Source organism: Haliaeetus albicilla, chromosome Z (genome assembly GCF_947461875.1).
Source record: "Haliaeetus albicilla chromosome Z, bHalAlb1.1, whole genome shotgun sequence".
NCBI classification, from domain to species: Eukaryota; Metazoa; Chordata; class Aves; order Accipitriformes; family Accipitridae; genus Haliaeetus; species Haliaeetus albicilla.
Window position 1 is genome coordinate 31744580 of NC_091516.1, and position 19036 is coordinate 31763615.

At 41.2% G+C, this 19036-nt stretch overlaps 1 protein-coding gene across 2 annotated transcripts in view; it reads right to left on the reverse strand.

The window, feature by feature from the left end:
- Nucleotides 1-216: 216 nt before the first annotated feature.
- The window catches only part of SLC28A3 (solute carrier family 28 member 3), a 44577-nt gene continuing 25757 nt past the window's right edge, over nt 217-19036 (reverse strand). For both annotated transcript variants that reach the window (XM_069776062.1, XM_069776063.1), the window contains exons 8-17: nt 14754-14834; nt 13599-13679; nt 12448-12573; nt 11147-11277; nt 10164-10332; nt 8320-8517; nt 5100-5181; nt 4175-4273; nt 3486-3609; nt 217-1607 (exon numbers count right to left, since the gene is read on the reverse strand). In XM_069776062.1, the coding sequence (XP_069632163.1) occupies nt 1493-1607; nt 3486-3609; nt 4175-4273; nt 5100-5181; nt 8320-8517; nt 10164-10332; nt 11147-11277; nt 12448-12573; nt 13599-13679; nt 14754-14834 (1206 nt within the window). In that variant the 3' untranslated portion in view covers nt 217-1492. The remainder of the gene's footprint in view (nt 1608-3485; nt 3610-4174; nt 4274-5099; nt 5182-8319; nt 8518-10163; nt 10333-11146; nt 11278-12447; nt 12574-13598; nt 13680-14753; nt 14835-19036) is intronic.

A 19036-nucleotide genomic window follows, 5' to 3' on the forward strand; every position in this document is an offset into this window, starting at 1 on the left:
TTGCAAAAAATATTTGAGCCTATATCTGCCATACTCAGGATTAACAACATTCTTTAAAAGCACCAAAAACTGAGGTTGACATGCAGTCTCCTAAGCCTAGGTGGATGAGGCCAAAGAAAAGCACCTAATGATATGAAACCCATGATAAAATTCACAAATAGTAGTAATACTGGTATTTATATTTTTTTCAGAAGATTAAGTTAATAAACTGAGTTTTACAGGAAACTAGCATCTTTTACAATACCTCCAAATAAATGCCCCCTGAAAATAGCTGTACTTGTAGCTGTTTTAAGTTCATGAATCTGGATCTCCCAGAACAGATTCTGCAATAATTAATGAAAGATTGAAAAGTTAGTTATTGTTTTATCAGAATAGACTGGTTCATTCCTATCTGCACAAGTTTTATTTGGGAGGTATGTCAGGACTTTTGTTCCTGTACTTCAGTTCTTAGCTTTTTTTCCAAGTCTTTGGCATTAACAATGTCATAGGATAGGAATATATATATTGCAATCTTTTGCAAAACAATCTGCAAACAACTTTTTAATTTTGGAGTCATGAAAGGTCTGAAGCTTAAAAACATAGCAGATTTTTGTCTTCAAGAGGATTTTATAGAGGTGTTCAAGATCTATTAAATTTGCTTTCACAGGGAGTAGTCAGATTGTGACCTGATTTTACTCACATTTGGTTTGCAGCACAGCTCTGTTGTTTCTGGTAGGAATACTGCTCTGAGCTCCTGGGTGGTGACTCCAGGCTCAATTTTCACAATTATTAATAACAAAGATTGAGAAGAATCGATACAGGAAACTTTCTTCGGAATTTGGACATTTCCATTTATATGAGTTATCTCCAAACAGGAGCCAACCTCCTGGATCAAGATGTGGCCTGGATACCTCTGGGGGCAGAAAGAGGGGGACTGGGGCACACAGTGGCTAGTCCCTGATTTGGGTGCTTCAGTGACCAAGTTGGTGAGGTGCCCATGTTAGCGGCTCAGTTCATGTGCAGCCATAGTTACCAGAAGAAATGTGCAGAGATTTCTGAGAACAGAGTCATTTATCTTCGTGCAGTAAAACCACTTCTTTGGTATCAAAAAGATCAGAAATAGTATTAGGAATGGATGGCAATTCTAACTATTATTTCTAGTTCACAGCTTTCTGTAAGTGACACTCAAAATCCTCGGAATCTGATTTTGTTCTTGCCTGCAGCAGTTTAATTCTACAGATTCATCGGTTTCAGGGTAGAAATGAAATCATGAGTATCGAGCTCAGAAATGTTCTCCTCTTCTGATCTGTAATGGGAGAAGACATTTGCAAAAAGAGGTGTTTTGCATTTATCCTAGTTTAATTTATGAGTAATTCCAAGCAAGTCAGAGGAATTGGGCTGGTAAGAGATGGACAATAAAAGGCGGGGGTAGGGGTGTTCACAATTGTTGTGGAAAAGGAAATTTCTACCAAGGAACACAGCTCTTATTTATGATCTATCCCCGGCCCCCCAATTAAGACTTAATCCAAGTGCAATGAAAAGCAGGTTGATGCAGTATTTGGCAACATCCTTTCCAGGAACTCAGGCTGTAGTTTCCTCCAGGGAAGATCTCCTGTGAATGATTTACACTGGAGAAGGAGACAAAAGCAGAAATCAGATATACTCCTTTTCTCTTATGGGAATCTCTCTCTCTCCCCCCTCCCCCCCTGTATATGTAGTACATGTATATATACACACATATGCACACATACACATGCACACACACACGTAGTTTCTCCAAAGCAACTTTAAATGTGTTAGAATTTTCATCAGAAATGAAACAGAGAGAAGACTTTCCAAACACCAGCCATGTGCCATGACCAGATGTTCTCCCTTTTTACTGGGGTGATGCCTGGTTTTCTGTATAAAGTCCTTCTGCCCCAAGTATATCTTCTTAGATAACTGAAATGATTGAGGGTTTCACTTCACTATTCAATGTTTTTGCATCTTCAAAGCATTTGCTCAACATTGATTCTGGTGAAAACAGAGCAAGTTCTTGTCTTTGTAGCAAAATGGTAGAGTTAAAATTAGTGTGAGGAGGAAAAGTTGGAGTGATGAAGAAATATAAGTGAAGGAATGTACCCAATATCACAGATGGTTTTTACTGTGCAAAAAAGTTTTTGACACTGGCTCAATGTTATGATAAACTCATTTGGAACATGAGGTTGCAAGAACAGAAATTCCTTGCAGTGGTATGCAAGCACTGATGTTCAGGCAGAAGCTGGTGATCTTGATACCAACAAGAATAATTTTCTTAAATTACCTTTTTGTGAAATCTAAAAATGTTACCATAAAAATAAGGCCACCTTACATATTGTACATGCCCATATTCACAGCTACATTTTATGTCAAGACACAGAAGGAAGAAATGTGTGTCAAAAGAATAATAGAGAGAGAAAAAAATCACCTGAAGTTAGAATTGGAATTTTTATTCCTAACATGAGGAGTTAAACACCACAAGAAATCTCAAGTTGCCACAAGTCTTGACACTAAGAAGATGTAACAAGATACCTCTCTACTACACACACAAAAACCCTGTTTTAGTTAAGCGAGGGGGTGTGAAGGCAGATCTAGTGAAATAAAAAAAATTCTGAAAAATTTCACCATTTGGAGATTTTGTTGAGAGAATTCTTGCAGGTTAGATTACAGCACCTTCACGGTTACATTTACATTGTATGTTTTTGTTGCTCAGTGTCAGAGCATTGTCTTTGCTAAAAGAAATGTGAAAAGAAGGATGAAGTTCTTCTATTTTCAATAGCATGGAAAAAAGCTGAATTAGAGTACTTATTTCTAAAGCAATTAGTTGTGCAAATGTAAAAAAAAGCAACACATTAGGACAAATTTAAAAGGTTCTTGCCATAATCTAAATACATAGAACTTTGGTTCTTTGTGAAGCAGTGTTAAGTATGTCTGAATATACTCCTTATTTAATACCATTATTTCTTTCTTCTCTATCTTGGATAGAGAATTATCAAATACAATTTACCTCAGAATATTTTTCTACCTTGAATGTGTGTAAAGTTTTCTATGTAAACAGGCACAATTACTATTATATTCAGCCAGATTAATAAACAGCAAAAGGAAAAGATCTTGGCTTTTTTTCAGCTAGTTATCCTCAGATACTATGTTAACATTATGTTAGTTCAAATATTTGATTTATTTTTTGTTAATATTTGAGATGAGCCTGAGCTAGACCACTGAATCTTTTAGCCTTCTGGGAAGCTCAGGTTTGGACAAAGATGTTTTGAGTTCTCTGTTGGTTCTGTTTGTGTTTGGCATGTAACAGAGAAATGCCCAAGAAAAGGAAAGCAATTCAGCAGCCTTAAATATTCGTTTCTTTAAAAGATGCAAGTTCATGGATAGCAGGTGCCTAAGAAAAAAGCCAAATTAAAAAAAAAATTAGGCTTTTAGAGAATATGTGAGCTCCCTAAATTATGCTGACAGAAGGATAAAGAGTTCCTCAATACCTGGTAAAGAGCTGCTGGCAGCATTCAACTACCTCTGTGCCGTTGGCAGGGAAATCTGTGGAGTTGAAGGTGTTTCCTAATAAGATGTGGCAAGGAATTTCCAGACCAGGGACAGTCAGCATTCCTGTGAAGTAATTAACAATTTTCTTAATGACTAATGAAGAGGAAGATAAGACTTGGGGTTATCAGTCACTGGAGCATGGTAAGATGAAACATTCTGGCCACTGTTGAGTCCCACCTTAGGACAGTTTCATTAACTTAACTGCTCTGTAGGAATACTATCAGCCCAAAATATCAATTTAACATTAAGGCAAAAAGTTGTTCAGCTTTCCCCTCGCTCCTTCTCTGTTACACTTCTCTGTTTCTGCTCCATAATTTCTTCTGTATTTCTGTAGCTAGCGGTGTGGAGGAAGGATTTTAACTCAGCTATAACTTGCTTTGCTCATGAGCCATGTGTTACACACAGACTAACAAAAAAAGAAGTAAGACATAATGGAAGAAATAAAATAAATCTTTTCATATCCCAGTTTTCAGGAACCTTTCATATTCCGCATATTGTCTTTTAATTCTGCCAAACCCGAAAATACTAGCGTTTGAGTGACCGGAGTCGCTCAGCTGTGTCTATCGTACCGAGGCACTGCCACCCTGTGGTCACTGACTGTAAGAGACACCAAACTTGGGTACCGTACCTGCAACACAGGCTGTCATGAAACAGGCAACAGTTCCTGCAATCATTGCTCTGAAAGCACCACCAGCTATTTCCTTCTTTTTTGAGGGAGCAATGCTTGCTAGGAAGAAAAAAAGCGTGTGTCAAACATAAATACATATAGACACAAAGAAGATGAACCTGCCAGCTCTCCCACCACAAGAAATTCCCACCCTGCAGTTTGAACTAGGAGAAAAAAGGAGGGAAAATGAGACATTGGCCATTTGAAGGCCTAATGCCAATGTTGGCTTTCTGTTAAAAAGGTGGCTTGTGTATAAAATGGAGACTTCTCTTTGGTTTGGCACTTCGCACATCTGTGCTGGCTGATGGCAGCTTTCAGAAGCAAACCCCAGGCACAGCACTGGGGTCTGGCCCCGTGGCTGGGTCCTGCTCCTCCACGCTGCCCTGCTGCTGGTACCACGGAGCCCACCTGGGCTCCAGGGTAAAGGCAGCTGCCAGCCCGGTGAGGAACCCAGATGGTTTTTCAATTTTTCTTTTTCCCTCGAGATCTGAAAAGCCTTCCCCCACGCCCATAAGCCTACTGCATATATGTGATATTTTTACAGGAAACAGCCAACTTGTCTTTCAGACCAGCGGGCTACAGAGATGGTTTGCTCCTCCTGAAGCCCAAGGGCTGTACTAGCTCAGGTTCATGGTGTAAGGGCTGGACGGGGAGGCCTATTGGCAGGGCTTGGTCCCCTCCCCTTCCCCTCAGCCCCTCTCCCAGTACCTCCACACCAAAGCCTGCGCCCCTCTGGGATACCCCCCCATGCACAGTTGGGTGCTAGGTCTCAGCAGAGCAGCTGCTCAGCCCCTAAGGCTGCTAAGCTTCACCCACAGCCTGTTCATTTGGGTGTTTTCTTCGGGATTTGCTTGCCAAATAAATTGTCTGTGAGAAGTGTTCTTACTCAGGCCTCCTATTACCAGTCCCAGGGAGCCGAAATTGGCAAATCCACAAAGACCATAGGTGGCAATCACTTCAGAGCGAACCTGGAAAACAAACACACATCCTGTTGAGTGGTTTGAGACAGCTTGTGCTGATTTAGAGGTCTGAAAACATGGTATTGCAGCCCAGGCCTCCAAGTACTGAAATCACTCCATTTTGCTTGGTTGCTGCCCCAGTGTGTGGCTTTCCGCAAGCTAGGCTCATTGTCTTGCTGAAAGGTGCAGGCTTTCCTACCCACTGCCCATGTGCGGACTCATAAACCATGTGATGGTTTTATTTTTCATGTACATTGCTGTGCCTTGTTGAATTGAGTACTAGTAATTAAAGACAAAATATAATTCTTATCTTACTAGTGGCAATTTAGCTGCTGTTTTCTGAAGGAATGAGTCAGAGACCTTTAACTCAGCTTGTTGTTCATAGCTGGACTGCCTCTATAGGCTTGGGGAAGAGTGGCTGGAAAGCTGCCCGGCAAAGAAAGACCTGGGGGTGCTGGTTGGCAGCCGGCTGAATATGAGCCAGCAGTGTGCCCAAGTGGCCAAGAAGGCCAATGGCACCCTGGCCTGTACCAGAACTAGTGTGGCCAGCAGGACGAGGGAAGTGATCGTCACCCTGTACTCGGCACTGGTGAGGCCGCACCTCGAGTCCTGTGTTCAGTTTTGGGCCCCTCACTGCAGGAAAGACATTGAGGTGCTGGAGCGTGTCCAGAGAAGGGCAACCAAGTTGGTGAGGGGCCTGGAGCACAAGTCTTATGAGGAGCGGCTGAGGGAGCTGGGGCTGTTCAGTCTGGAGAAAAGGAGGCTGAGGGGAGACCTTATTGCTCTCTACAACTACCTGAAAGGAGGTTGTAGTGAGGTGGGTGCTGGTCTTTTCTCACAAGTACCAAGTGATAGGACAAGAGAAAATGGCCTCAAGTTGCACCAGGGGAGGTTTAGATTGGATATTAGGAAAAATTTCTTCACTGAAAGGGTTGTCAGGCATTGGAACAGGCTGCCCAGGGAAGTGGTTGAGTCACCATCCCTGGAGGTATTCAGAAAGCACATAGACAAGGCACTTCAGGACATGGTTTAGTGGGCATCATTGATGGTTGGACTCGATGATCTTAAAGGTCTTTTCCAACCTAAATGATTTTATGATTCTATAACACTCTGTTGAAACCTCAAGTTTTGGTATATATCCCCGACTTCTTTGTCCCTGAACAAGCAGCGGGATTCATGTGCAAAGCTGCTCTGTGCATGCTCCACCCTGTGCACAGAAGAAGAAAAGGGAAGTGGTCTCCTAGAGAGTGGATGCTTTGATATGCTAACAGGCAGAGGGACATTATCATTTTGGAATCCCCATTAGAGACTTATTTCCTTCCTACCTTCAGGCACCTTCCTCCTCTTGGGCAACAGCATCTCAGTCTGGACCTCATATCAGAGACAAGTTTGGGTTGACCTTTGCCCCCATGGAGGGTCCCCTCATGGGACACAAAATTACTTTGGGTGAAATCAGGCTACAAAGCTCGCAAACCTTTAGACAAATGCAGTTCAACCATTTGGGGAAAGGAGGCAACATACCTCACATATCTCAGCACATGGATTTTTGTTCCCCTGGCAGCTTTGAACTCCTATTTACTGTGTTTTAGGCCCAAGCTGAAGATGCCTGAGTGAGTGTTCTAGAACATTTCCTGTTTATTAGAAATTTCTCTGTTTCCATTACTGTTTTATGAAAAGCAATTTGTAGAAATTTTCAATCCCTCTGCACATACGCAGGAAAAAGCTTTTCAAGTACCCACTCTACCTGCTTTTCCTAGAAAAGGCTTTGTGTACTGTGATTTCCCTGCTTTTATTTGCACTTTCCTCACTCTGAAAACAGGAAGCCTTGTTATTACTGAGTTCAGAAGACAGCTTGTTTGCTCACTTTGATTGAATATCTGTGCCTGGATGTGTTAGAGGGTTCTGAAACTGAAGAGAAATTAAAAGTGGAAGTCAAGCGCACCCTTACCTGAAGTGTTGTGCCATAATTAAAATGGTTATTGCGCAATTTTTACTTCTGTTATGAATCAAAATTATTTTTATATCTTAGAGTTTTTTACTATGGAAGTTAATATAGCTCTTTATAGGTATTAGAAGTGAACATGGAGGTTCTGTATGACATCTTACTAAAACAACAAAAAAAAGAAAAAAAGGTGGAATGTGGTTGATGGGGTCTGCATTTTAAGGCTGACTCCTGGATTAAAAAAAAACCTATTCACTCATTCAGAAGTTCAGAGCCATATTCCCCTTCTAGACCATAGCATGATTATAATAGGGCAGATCAAAGGTCCATCTAGCCCAGGATCCTATTTCCAGGAGTTCCAGGAACATTGGTAATGGATGCTCAGGCAAACATGTGAGTATTTGATCAGACCACCTGGCTTTCCACCTCCACTTGTGAAATATGTTCTTGTAATAAGGAACACAAGTGGTCATGAACATATTTGCAGTTTTGTAAGGCAGGTATCCACAGCATCACACCAGATTAAATGAAGAATAAAAGCTGTACAAAAGGATGCTTCCTAATTAAGGGTACTCTACAGTGACAATTTGTTTTGATTTGAGGAAGAAAGTCCAGTGCAGGTGTAAAGCCAGATATCATGGTTCTCTTTGCCTGTGCTTAGAATGAGGACAAATTCAGCACAGGCTGTGCATGTGGATGCCGCATGGGGGAGCAGTCATGGCTGCAAAGGTCAGCCTTCATCACTGCGTGCTCTTTGCCCGTGTGCACACAACTAGGACGCCCTTTGTATTGCCACCCTATAGGTTTCTTCCTCAGTGCATTGTATCCTCCACTGAATCCTCCAGTTCTTGCCCAGGATTTTCTTGGGATATATCTCATAGGCAAGTGCTAGCTAAGAATGAGGTAAGAAGAAACTCACCTTCAAGGCAGCCTTCATCTTAAGTGCAGTGTCCTGTGAGACATTGCATGTTCCCCAAAACTATGCCTTCCTTTTGCTATGCTTGTTTGAGATAGCTAGTGTGATGATAGTCACAGCAGCCTCACAAAGCAATGCTGAATTTTCATAATTGAACTCTGTCACTGAAAGACATGCTTTAGGGCAATATGCAGCCATTATCTCTTTATGCCCTTATTAAAAAATAAGTTGAGTTTCAGCAGAAAAGCATTAGATCCAATAAATCGGTAGAATAGAAAATGTTACTTACAGTCATATACTGTTTCACACCATCAATGTACATGCTCCCACCCTTTTTTCTGTTGTGAATCAGTTTTGAGAGGCGCTCATAAGCCACAAATTCATTGAAGAAAGTTTTATAACCTAGTAGTCCACCGACAATAAAACTGTCTTCCCAGTCTACCCCCATCATGAAAGAGAATGGCATGAAGACATAAGCACAAATGTTCTGCAAAATATGTAAGACAAAGCAGGTCAAAAGATATGGTTGGTCAAAGAACAATGTCATGTTGTAAATTCTCTAAATTTAAAATAAGGATGGTTTTATATCAGCAGGGGAAAATTGGTCTTGAATTCTTACTGCCAACATGTCTTGGAGACAGCAGTTTTAGCAGTGAAGTATGCCTGAGTAATTTTTAAAAGACTAACCCAAATAGATAAAACAAAATAATTAGCTATGTCCCTGATTTTACACCTAAGGTAAAACAAGTTTCTGTGCCTTTTTTCCCCCCACAATGGCTTCAGATTGGGCACAGTGTTTGAAGCAAAGACTGAGGGTTGAGTTAAAAGAGCTGATAAAAGAACTGAGAAATCTAGTTCTTCTGCTGATTAAATCAAGTGTGTTAATGAACATGCTTAATTACCAGGTTATTGGACTCCAACTGGTGTAAACAAATGACTTGTCTCTGCATAAAAGTTGTGTATCTGACATAACTAAAGCTGTACCTTTTTGCTTAGCTTTACAAGTTCTATGCAAATTTTTAAAAATTCCATATCACAGTATCGCTGATTTTTATATAAGAGAGAAAATAGCTCCAGCTGTGAAAGGGCTTTGTCAGGTTGTCCTTAATGAATGTAACTGAGGTGTTTAAGCAGTTACTATTCCTGGTTGGTTTCTCTGTCCACAAAAGGCTGGAAGTTAGTGCCTCTCAAAAGGGATGGATGGCTGAATGCAACATGTCTGTGGGTCTCCACTCCTTGTGGGTTATCTGTCTGTCCAAATCTTACTCCATCTAGCAGTTATTAAAATACCAGCCTTTGCACATGAATGTGGCTGAGGTATGCATACTTGTGCCTTTCCTTTGCTGTGGGTGTCTGTGCAGTGGGATAATGTATGGAAGCTGCACAGGGTAACATCTTAATATTGCTGAAGCCACATCTGCTATGACTGACTGCCTATTCAATTCTGCAGCACTTTATTGCAATGTTACATCCTTGTTTCACACAGGACTTTTATCAGGAACTTGCAAAACAAAGAGTTCAAAACCACTGAACCAAGATGGTTGCACTGGGTCAAAAAATTATGTATTGACCTAGGTTAAAAAAGAAATCCTGTTTAAAACCTGTTTCCTCAGCTGAATGATTTGGCTGCAGTTTTACAATGTAATTGTGTTGAGAACTAATGGGTATTGAGTAGGTGTGGGTTCAGACTTGCCCCAGTGTCCTTGTCTAACTGAAGCTAGCGAGCATTAAGGACTTGATGGGGCTCTGAAGCTAAAGCCACTTTAATGTTTAGCTGGAGAATATGTTAATGGCCTGGCAAGTGTGTAACCAACAGATCTGCTGCACTGCCGTGTCAGAAGAGGCAGGTATTAGCATACAATGCTCTGTAAACATACTCTGCTAGTTAGCAAGAACACCACAGAGGGAAGGTACACATGGACTAATGGATACAGAAATATTTACATGGCAACAATTTTCCTTTGGCTGTAAAGATTTTTTTCAAGAACATGCATGTAAAAACACACATTTCTAGATCATATTAAAAAAAATCACACACACGCCCCCCCCCCCAACAAAAGCACACAGGCACTTAATTTGAGAAAGACAAATTATGCATGTATATAAGCTGCATAAAGGACATGGAGACCATACCTCAAAGTTCAGCTGTGGATAGTCAAACAGATTGCCCACCCAAGAGAGGGCTGAGTCAAGGAAAGCCAGCAGGGCAAGGAAGGAGATCAGATTCACGACTATGTTTGCTACCAGCAGGATGGAGGTAGAGGCACCTTGACTGGCTGCTTCCAGCAGGTTCTTTGATTCACTTTATCAATGAAAAGAAAACCAGGGTGTTAACATTTTTTAATTCAAGAACAAATCACAGAACTAAAAGTTACATGGACTTGATTAGAAAACTACTACTGACGCTGTTTGTTCACTCATAGGGAAAATAAGGATGAGTTAGAGTAGATTTTTGCTCTTGATCCTCATGGGAGCCAGTAGGAGGGTATGCTTTTGTTGCCCTGAGGATGAATTCTGGCACATTCGGGGTTAGGCATGATCTGGATCAGGTCTCCGTACTGTGACTGCCTGTGGCTCCACTGCGACAGGGGAGCGGGCATTGTTCTTCTTTCAGGCACCCCTTTCCCCATCTATTCATGAACAGCTCCTTACAAACCTTTTTCCTTTGCCTGTTGTTCTCAAGGCAAGTGAGTCTCCCTGCAGATGGCCAACAAGTTCACTGCTGTCATTGTTGAAACGATTGCTCCACCTTTGCTTTTGTATGTTTGCATTTACAGATTTATTACAAAGCAAAGAGCAACAGAGCAAATGGAAAAACCTCTTGGTGGCTCACCTGAGGTAGGCATTTCCCTCTTTCTCTGGAGAGTTTACTGTCTGGCCCAGGTCCTTGTTGTCTCTGTGCCTATCCCAATGGGTAGTGATACCACCATATGTTGTAATAGGCCATGCTGCACCTGAATGCACAAACTACTCATTTGGGGTATATTGGTGTGTAATTAATTTCTTGATTGCACATCTATCAAGTACTACCCCTAAAGCTTATGTGTGAGGAGTTATTTTTCCAAACCCCATTTTTGCATCAGTGTTACTATTCACTAGAGCCTAGATCAGCTTACCCTTTTGCCATTTGTAGGCCACCCCTCAGAGTTACTGTTGGCTTTTCAGTTTCGGGCCAGAATAGTTTGGAGGTGGCTAATGATGCTGGTGCTGACATGACAGAAGCAGTCAGTAGGTGGGAGGCGGAAACCTAGAATTCCATGTGACAGAAAATATGCTGTGATAACTACATCATGCACAAACATAGAGAAAAGCAATTAAAATTGTTAGATGCTTGGATGATTTTTCTACAGGGGGTCATTAAAAAGTTCATATTGCTCATAAGGAAGAGAATGAGCAATACAGGAGAAAAGCCAACTGGAGACACGAAAAGTCTAAGTAGTGGAAAGTATGCAGTAATCTTTCCAAGAGGCAAACTGCTTCACTCCTCTCCAGTGGCAAGGCAGAAGGCAAAAGAAACAACAAAAAGCCAGGTACATCAAGTGCAGCTGGGCGTAGCAATTGCAGAGCAGGTGACTGAGAGCCAGCCAGCCTTCCTTTACACCCCCTGCGTGCTCTGTAGTGGCAGAAAAGTGGTTTTGTCCCTTGAAGTTGTATTTTAAAAAAAAAAAATTTACTTGGCCTAACAGAAAGTCTTCAATTCCTCTTTCAACCCTTCTTCCACAAATTTCTACACAAAACAACTTCTTTGCTAACTTCTACAGTATTTCCATCTGTCCTTTTCTTCTCTTACTCTCTTGGTCTTTTTGGCCAATAATCCCTTCTTACTTCTGCTTCTCCACTGTATTTTATTCATATATGGAACTAATATATTTATCAACCGTCCCACAGTGACTCTGATCATTAATCACACCTTCAGCCCTGTTTTTCTGCCTTTGTGTTGCCAGCCCCTTAGCAGATAAGATGTTTACTACCCATGTTTGTACAGCATCACTAGAACCTCAGTCACAAGTCAGGTCTTTAGGGTCATATGGCTAGCAACAGTTCCTGAAGGACTCTATCTATATCACTGCCACAGAAGTGGGAGGGTTGATCAGTTAATTAGTAAATTCCACATGTCAGTTCATCTGGACTGTAGGAAGATATTCAAATCAGTCATTTCCATGCAGCTATGGCAGGAAGTCTCTCTGCATTACTTAGGTAGGTGTTTGTGCTACTTAACAGTATCTTGAAGGCCAGACCTTGGTATCCTTTTTACTGTCAGAATACAGGGGATTTTTGTGGTTAATTCTTTCAGAAAAAAAAAAAAAAAAAAGATGGGAATGACTCAGGTATAATTCCAAAGCATTTTAGCTGGGCTTCTATATTGACTTGATTTCAGGTCAACAGTGTATTTTCCAGTTCTCTTTCCCCATCTTACCCCAAAAGAAATATATGCTCCTAAGACACTTCCAGCAATAGTTGAGAATCCTGCTGTCATGACTGCATGGAGTTCAGATCTGGTGATGTATGGTAAGTAGGGCCGTACCAGGAGAGGAGACTCTGTCTGGAAGTGAAAAACAACTACCAAATTAAGAACTTCCTAACAAACCCGCAGAGGTTTATTTTACTAACAGGGCAGAAAAACAAGTGGCTGCATCACACTTTCTTAGGTGTCTTTGACTAGTTAATCTTAGTGCTAATGAGTGCTCTGAATATTAATAGGCTGGGGTTTTTTTTACCCTAAGAAGGAAAATTGTACCAACATCCATCTTGTCTGAAGACAATGTTTGCTGGTTTGATGTCTGCCCCAAAGGTCCAATGAAATTGCCAAGAAATCCTAATCCAATTCTGAGTGAGTTAGGGACAGCACAGGCAAGGCTGTGTGTCAAGGGAAATGTGTACTAGCCACTACGGGCAGCTTAAAGCTCCCAGCCCCTCTGGCATATGTGCAAGCACATGCTGGAGGCAGTGTCATGAAGAGGTACTAGTTTAAATCTTGAAGCACTGGGATATAGTGATGCACCACTGCTAAATAACTGATATGCTAATGTTGCTTTTCGGCTTGGATGCTACTTGGTCATCTTTCCACATTGCTCTGAAGCCTGGGACAGACACTGCTGTAGTGCAGGTTTAATGAATTTCCCAGACTGTCCCATGCTTTTGTGGCTAAGGCCTTGCACAGCCAGCCCTGGATCTCAGTTTTCTGCATTGTCTGTCTCTCTTGCCCGTGCCTGACTCATATGCCCTCTTTTCACACCATTTGCCTTTTCAATTGAAAAAAACCTGAAATTGTTATTTCTTCACAGCCTTGGAGTAGTCTGGCAGTCTTTTTAAGAGAGCTCTATGACCTACATATACGCTTGACCTTCCGTTGGGAAAACACATGGTTTCCAAAACCCACCCCATTGTGCATCACTGCTGACATATGAACGTATTGGAATTCTGGAAATCAACCACCTGTCCTGCTGTACTGGAGTCCTAGCTTCATATGAAATGATGATTTTTTTATACACAGATGCTCACTGAGCAGCAGTATTTCACAATACTCAGTAATCCTGTGCTAGCATGTTTTTCTATATTCCAACTCACCTGTCCCACAAATATGTTACCCGCAGCTACCAGAGACTCAACAGGAGTTGTCCCCATGAAAATTTGCATTATCCAACCAACCTAAAATGATTAAAAGAAAAAAACAACAAAACACATTGGCCTTGCCTATTCCATGCACTTGTTGAATTAATCATGTCAATGTAAAAGTTCTGAGACACCTTACAATATTTCCTGAGTTAATGATTTCAGCTTCAAGATATGGGACATTCATTTAATAGTAGCATGTTGAAATAAGCCAGAGGAGGAATAATTTAACAGAATGGAGAGTACCCCAAGCTCCTCCTGGGCACTAAATTGTTAAACTAAATTAATCAAAGCAGGTATTTTGATGTGTCCTTATCACTTATGTATCTGTCCAAAGGACTTGGATCATAGGAAGATAAAAAAGGTGAAATTTAGATTAAGGCTAAAAATGCCTCATAGAAGTTTTAGCACAGTATTTCAGCTAGGTGAAGTTTGTGGTGTTTATGTAACAATTCTGTGAATGAGAAGGACAAAGGACTTCTTAAGACTATCTTCAAATGAGGTTTAACTACCACCATGCAGGAAGATCTTTTTGCTCATATGTTAAGTACACTGGGTGGACAGGGCAGAAAATGGACTTTTGTGGACTTGCTCTTATCTTAGTTGTCACTGGCACTGGACACAGGAGCTGACAGAAATGAACACTTAGGGCATGAGGTGAGGAACCAGCCTCTGATCTTATTCTGGGGATCTGTGATAGGAAGGTATACACAATTGCTACTGCAATGCTTAGCAGAAAGCAGAAATCCACTGTCTGGGATGTAAGCTCCATCCTGCACTTCAGCGGCTGGGAAAGGGCCAGGCAGAAAGGAAGATTTAAGCAAGTATGGGATCTAAACACAGGAACACTAAAACTAGCCAGGCAAATCTAACCATTACTACGATGTTAGCAATAAAACCAGGTTGGGGGGAGGAAAGTGTGCTATGTGATGCCAGTTAGGATTTTACAGTGGTAACATTTGGAACTATTTCCACATTAAAAATAAAAAACTACTTTTCATATGCCTACCCCTAAGCAACTTGGTCTGGGCCAATGCTACAGTTTGGCTGCATGTGTGCAAGAAGTGTCCCACACTAGGCAAATGAATATCTACTGGCAAAAATTCATACCTTTCCAATGAGCCACTGCATGAATCCAATATGGTAAAGCATAGACATTACTGTGCTGAAGAAAACCACAATTGGCAGGACCTGATTTGGAGACACAAAATCATTAACACTTCTAGAGTGGTTTTCCTTTCCTTGATTCTGTAGGCCATTTAATTTTTGAAAAAGAGGCTCATGTTTTTGGAGATATACTTAAAGGTATTGAAAAGTCATCATTAAGTTTACACTTACGCTGTAAAATTTTTAACCTTCTAGACTCGTTGTTTATGTTTGTGGTGGAATTAACTATTTTTCATGTAGCTATATAGTTTTCTAACAGGACTGCAACAGTTTTGAAACTGTCTGGTTTAACATGATATGCATTAGTTTATAGCCATGTTTAAGTCAGCTCAAACATTTACTGGGCAATGGCACGTAAAAAGACTTGCATATGTACATCTGTAGACTTTGAAAACAGTGAACAGAAATATATACAATGGGACTGTGGTGTAGAATTCAGAGCTCAGCTTCTCTGTGTCTGTGTTTAAAAACCACAGTTTAGACTGCTATATAAACAGAAGTCGAAGAGATTTTGATTGCGGTTGTAGCTGACTTGATTTCACAGAATCAAGGGCAGCTTCCTTAGAAAACCCATACTGTGTAGCTGCCTTTTAATAGCACACTATAGAAAAACCTCTTTTATTCTGCTTTATTTGTAGCATTGATTATGCCAACGTGGAGTATTCAAGAGCTCTGTAACTGTACACAGAGACAGAATCTGTTTAAAAACAAATTCATAGGTGTATATTTATTAAATATAAGAAGTGAATATAAGTACATTTCAGTGGATACAGAAGGAAAAATGTTTTCCTTAAACATATAATTTAAAAGAATTGTATGAATGCCTAACCCACTGTCTGATGGGTTATTAAATGTGTTTTTTCATCCTAAATAAAACTAGTATCACTTGATTCTTAAGTATGTTAAATACACAGGATCTCAGCATTTCTATGCTAGTGTACAACATGAAGAAAAATTCCCCCCAAAAGGCTCAAAATTAGGCAGGCAGATCAGTTACAGTTAAAACAGTACCACTAACCCTAAGAATCTTTTATGTGTGTTCAACTGAGGGCATAACGCATTATAAATAAAAGCAAGGAACAGAACAAAAAGAACAAAAGACTGTGTTAGTTCAGGCCTTTTCAGTAAATAGAAGCTGTGGCTTTCTAGAGGAGAGTTCGTACTATCAGCAATTTTGATAAAGGTTTGGAAACTCAATTTAGATGATCAGAAACTTTCACTGAAAAGAGAGAGTGCAATTCACAGATACCATTGTGCTCTTCAACAAAGTTAACATGAGGCTGCTTTCTTGAGTTTGATTCTCTGATCCTTTTAGCAATCCTTTAGGGGTGGTTTGCCATGCAGCAATAGCAGAAAGTTTAGTTCAGTAAAAAGTAACACCTTTCCCCCCTGCCTTTTTTTCTCCTGCCATTTCCCCTCCCTGTTCCTAAGCGTGTGCTAGCCAGAAAGGCATCTGGCTTCTAGCCAACTTCATACTCTGGCACAAGTAGGGACTGCTGCGATGCCTGTAGGGAAATGGGTCTGGAAAGGCCGTGGGCAGACATGCAAAGGTCAGCTGTCTGTACCGGACAGTAAAAACCATAAACAAGTGTCCTCTCGTCTTTTACTCCAAATGGATGAGAAAAGCTCTCCAGTTTGAGAGCTGTGGTTTGGTTTTAGCTGAAGGAGTGAGAAGACAATGTTGTGCCTATGCTGGGTGGCAGCTGGCACCCTTTGACAAGTTTCTTGTGTACATTCCTCTGAAAATACCTTAAATAACTTTAAAACATGTTTTTCCATTTTTGCGGTTGCAGGCATTTCTTGGATGAAACATTTTTCTTTACAAAACAGGGAGTTTGTTTTCCAGTTGTGATCATTTGTGCCTTAACTGCATAAAGAAGTTGAGGACTACTTTATAACTAAACGCTCCTGCCTTAATCCCCAGTGACTTAATGTGGTATCTGTTATGTTACGTCTTCATCAGAAAAGCATAGCAACCACTTAATTACAAGTAATTGTAATGATTTGTCATGTCCAGACTAGCTTTTATCTAAGGCATAACAAAATCACGTGGAAAGCACTGGCAAATTATTACTCTAAAATAAGCAGAATGTTAATAAGCTACTTGCAACACATGGCATTGTGGTGGGGTTTCAGTTGTGTTGTCTGCAGAGATAAATGCAATGAAAAGCACTTGAAACATGAAACAACTAGTTCAACTGAAAAAAACCAGAACTCTTTTACAGAAAGGCTCCCCATGGTGTTAATACACTGAAGTGTTAAGTCAGTGGTTTTGAAAGTTGGGAGAGAGAACAGCCTCAGGAAAACTCCTTCTGTCCCATGTCTATACGGAGGAACCACGTTCTCTCCACCAGCCCTGAGAGGAGTTTTGCCTTTGTGCTGGGCCCATGTGGGTTGCACATTGCGGGTGGGACAAGATGGGAAAACTGATGCAGGAGTGTCTTCTTCTGCTCCCCATCCTCTCCTTCCCCCTCTTTGCGGTGCCAAAACCAGGGGAGTAGGTGACATGGGGTCAATAACATCAGAGGGCTCCTTCCGTGGGTCTTAGGGCTTGGGTAGCAGGGCGTGCATGTCCAGGCAGTACCTCGATGGCAAAGAGCTGTGCAGGGGCATGGGAGAGGGAGGGGAAAGCTCTGGTGGTGCTCCAGGGTCAGGCACCTGGCGAAGCACTCAGAGGGCAAAGGGAGCCCAGGCTAGGAGCAGGTCTGGGGAGGGTGGAAGGAGCCCAGCCTTGCTGGAGCTGCGGGTACAGGATCTGGGGAGATGAGGAGGGGAATGGACTATGCAAACCTTTGTATTTGAGGAGGGGTCTGGAGGGCTAGGGGATCAGGGCACAGTCATATGTACACGGAAGCAGGACTGTTAGGAAAAAAGGGGGCATGGGGATGATCCAAGGAGTCTGAGAACAGCTTCCCTCTGTAACTATGGGGCTGACGCACACCCTATGTGTGTAAGAAGATCTGCACAGCAGGGGAAGGTCACGGTGGAACACCAGCCTTAACTGGCAGTGTTTCCTTTTTTGGTTAAATGTGAAATGTATTTGGAAATAAAAGGTCAAGAGTCCCCTTTGTTTTTTTTCAAAAAACATGCACTGATTGCATGAAATTGCCTTTAAGAAAAGAAAAGCTCTTAAAACTCATTCTTCTGTCTCATGGACTTCCAGTTCCCTCTTTCTGCTGCAGTGCCCTTACCCTCTGAGCACCAGAGTCTGCTTCAAAGATGTGGGTACTCTGAACAAGAGGTGACAAAGAGATTGTCTCCAACTTGCATCTGCCATTAAAAAATCCACCAGTTTAATTTGGATATACACACACCATTACAGCCTGTAGGTAGAGACAGTTGTCAACTCTGAGAAAAGTGGGGGGAGAGCCGCAAAAGTGAATATGACAGGGAAGTCATATGGACCTCAGCTGCAGCAGAGGCCTACTCCTCAAAAAGGGCTAGCCTGTTTCCATATGGGAGGAGTGGATGGGTCCTGCAGTGTAATTATACTGCATGGTTAAACTATTAGAGTTATATTTCTATCTGTGGACAAACTTGTGTGGAAATTTAGTCTCCAGTATGTATAGTTCCTGATACCTACTACATACCTTTAAACAGTCAAGTTTTAACTGATGAATAAATTTAACAAGAACTCTGAAAAATCCCACAATAATGCAATGGAGAATTTGTACCAACGAGCTCTTTAGAATTACATTTATGATGTGGCCTACAAATGTTGCAGTTAATTCTTCCCATAATATAACCTCTAAGAAAATAAATTCTTTAATTTGTATTTTTTATAAACTGGGTAATTTCATATTTATTATAAATTCTGGAATATGGTTTGACCTTACTAAAGAGCTACTTTCCGGATCATCATTACTGCCTATGCTACGTGCAGTGCAGAGAGTTGAAATTGTTGGCTGCTCACAACTCCTCTCCCATTTGTGGCTTGATGTTTAGGTTCTTCCTTATGTTTCTTTAAAGGAGAAGTTGCTACTGATGTTTAAGGAACATCCTGGATTCAGACACTCCTAAAGCCTGACCTTCAAAGTAAAGCCTTTCTCAGGGAGCTATAATCCTCCTGGCATAAAAAGGGTGCTACTGATATAACAGAAGTCTCATTTCCCACTTGCTTGAAGCAAACTTTGCCTTTCATAGTCAACAGGATAGATGACTTAGTACTAAGAGGTTTTTTCTAACTACTTAAGTATTTGGGTGCTTGTTTATGTGGGCAAGTGTTT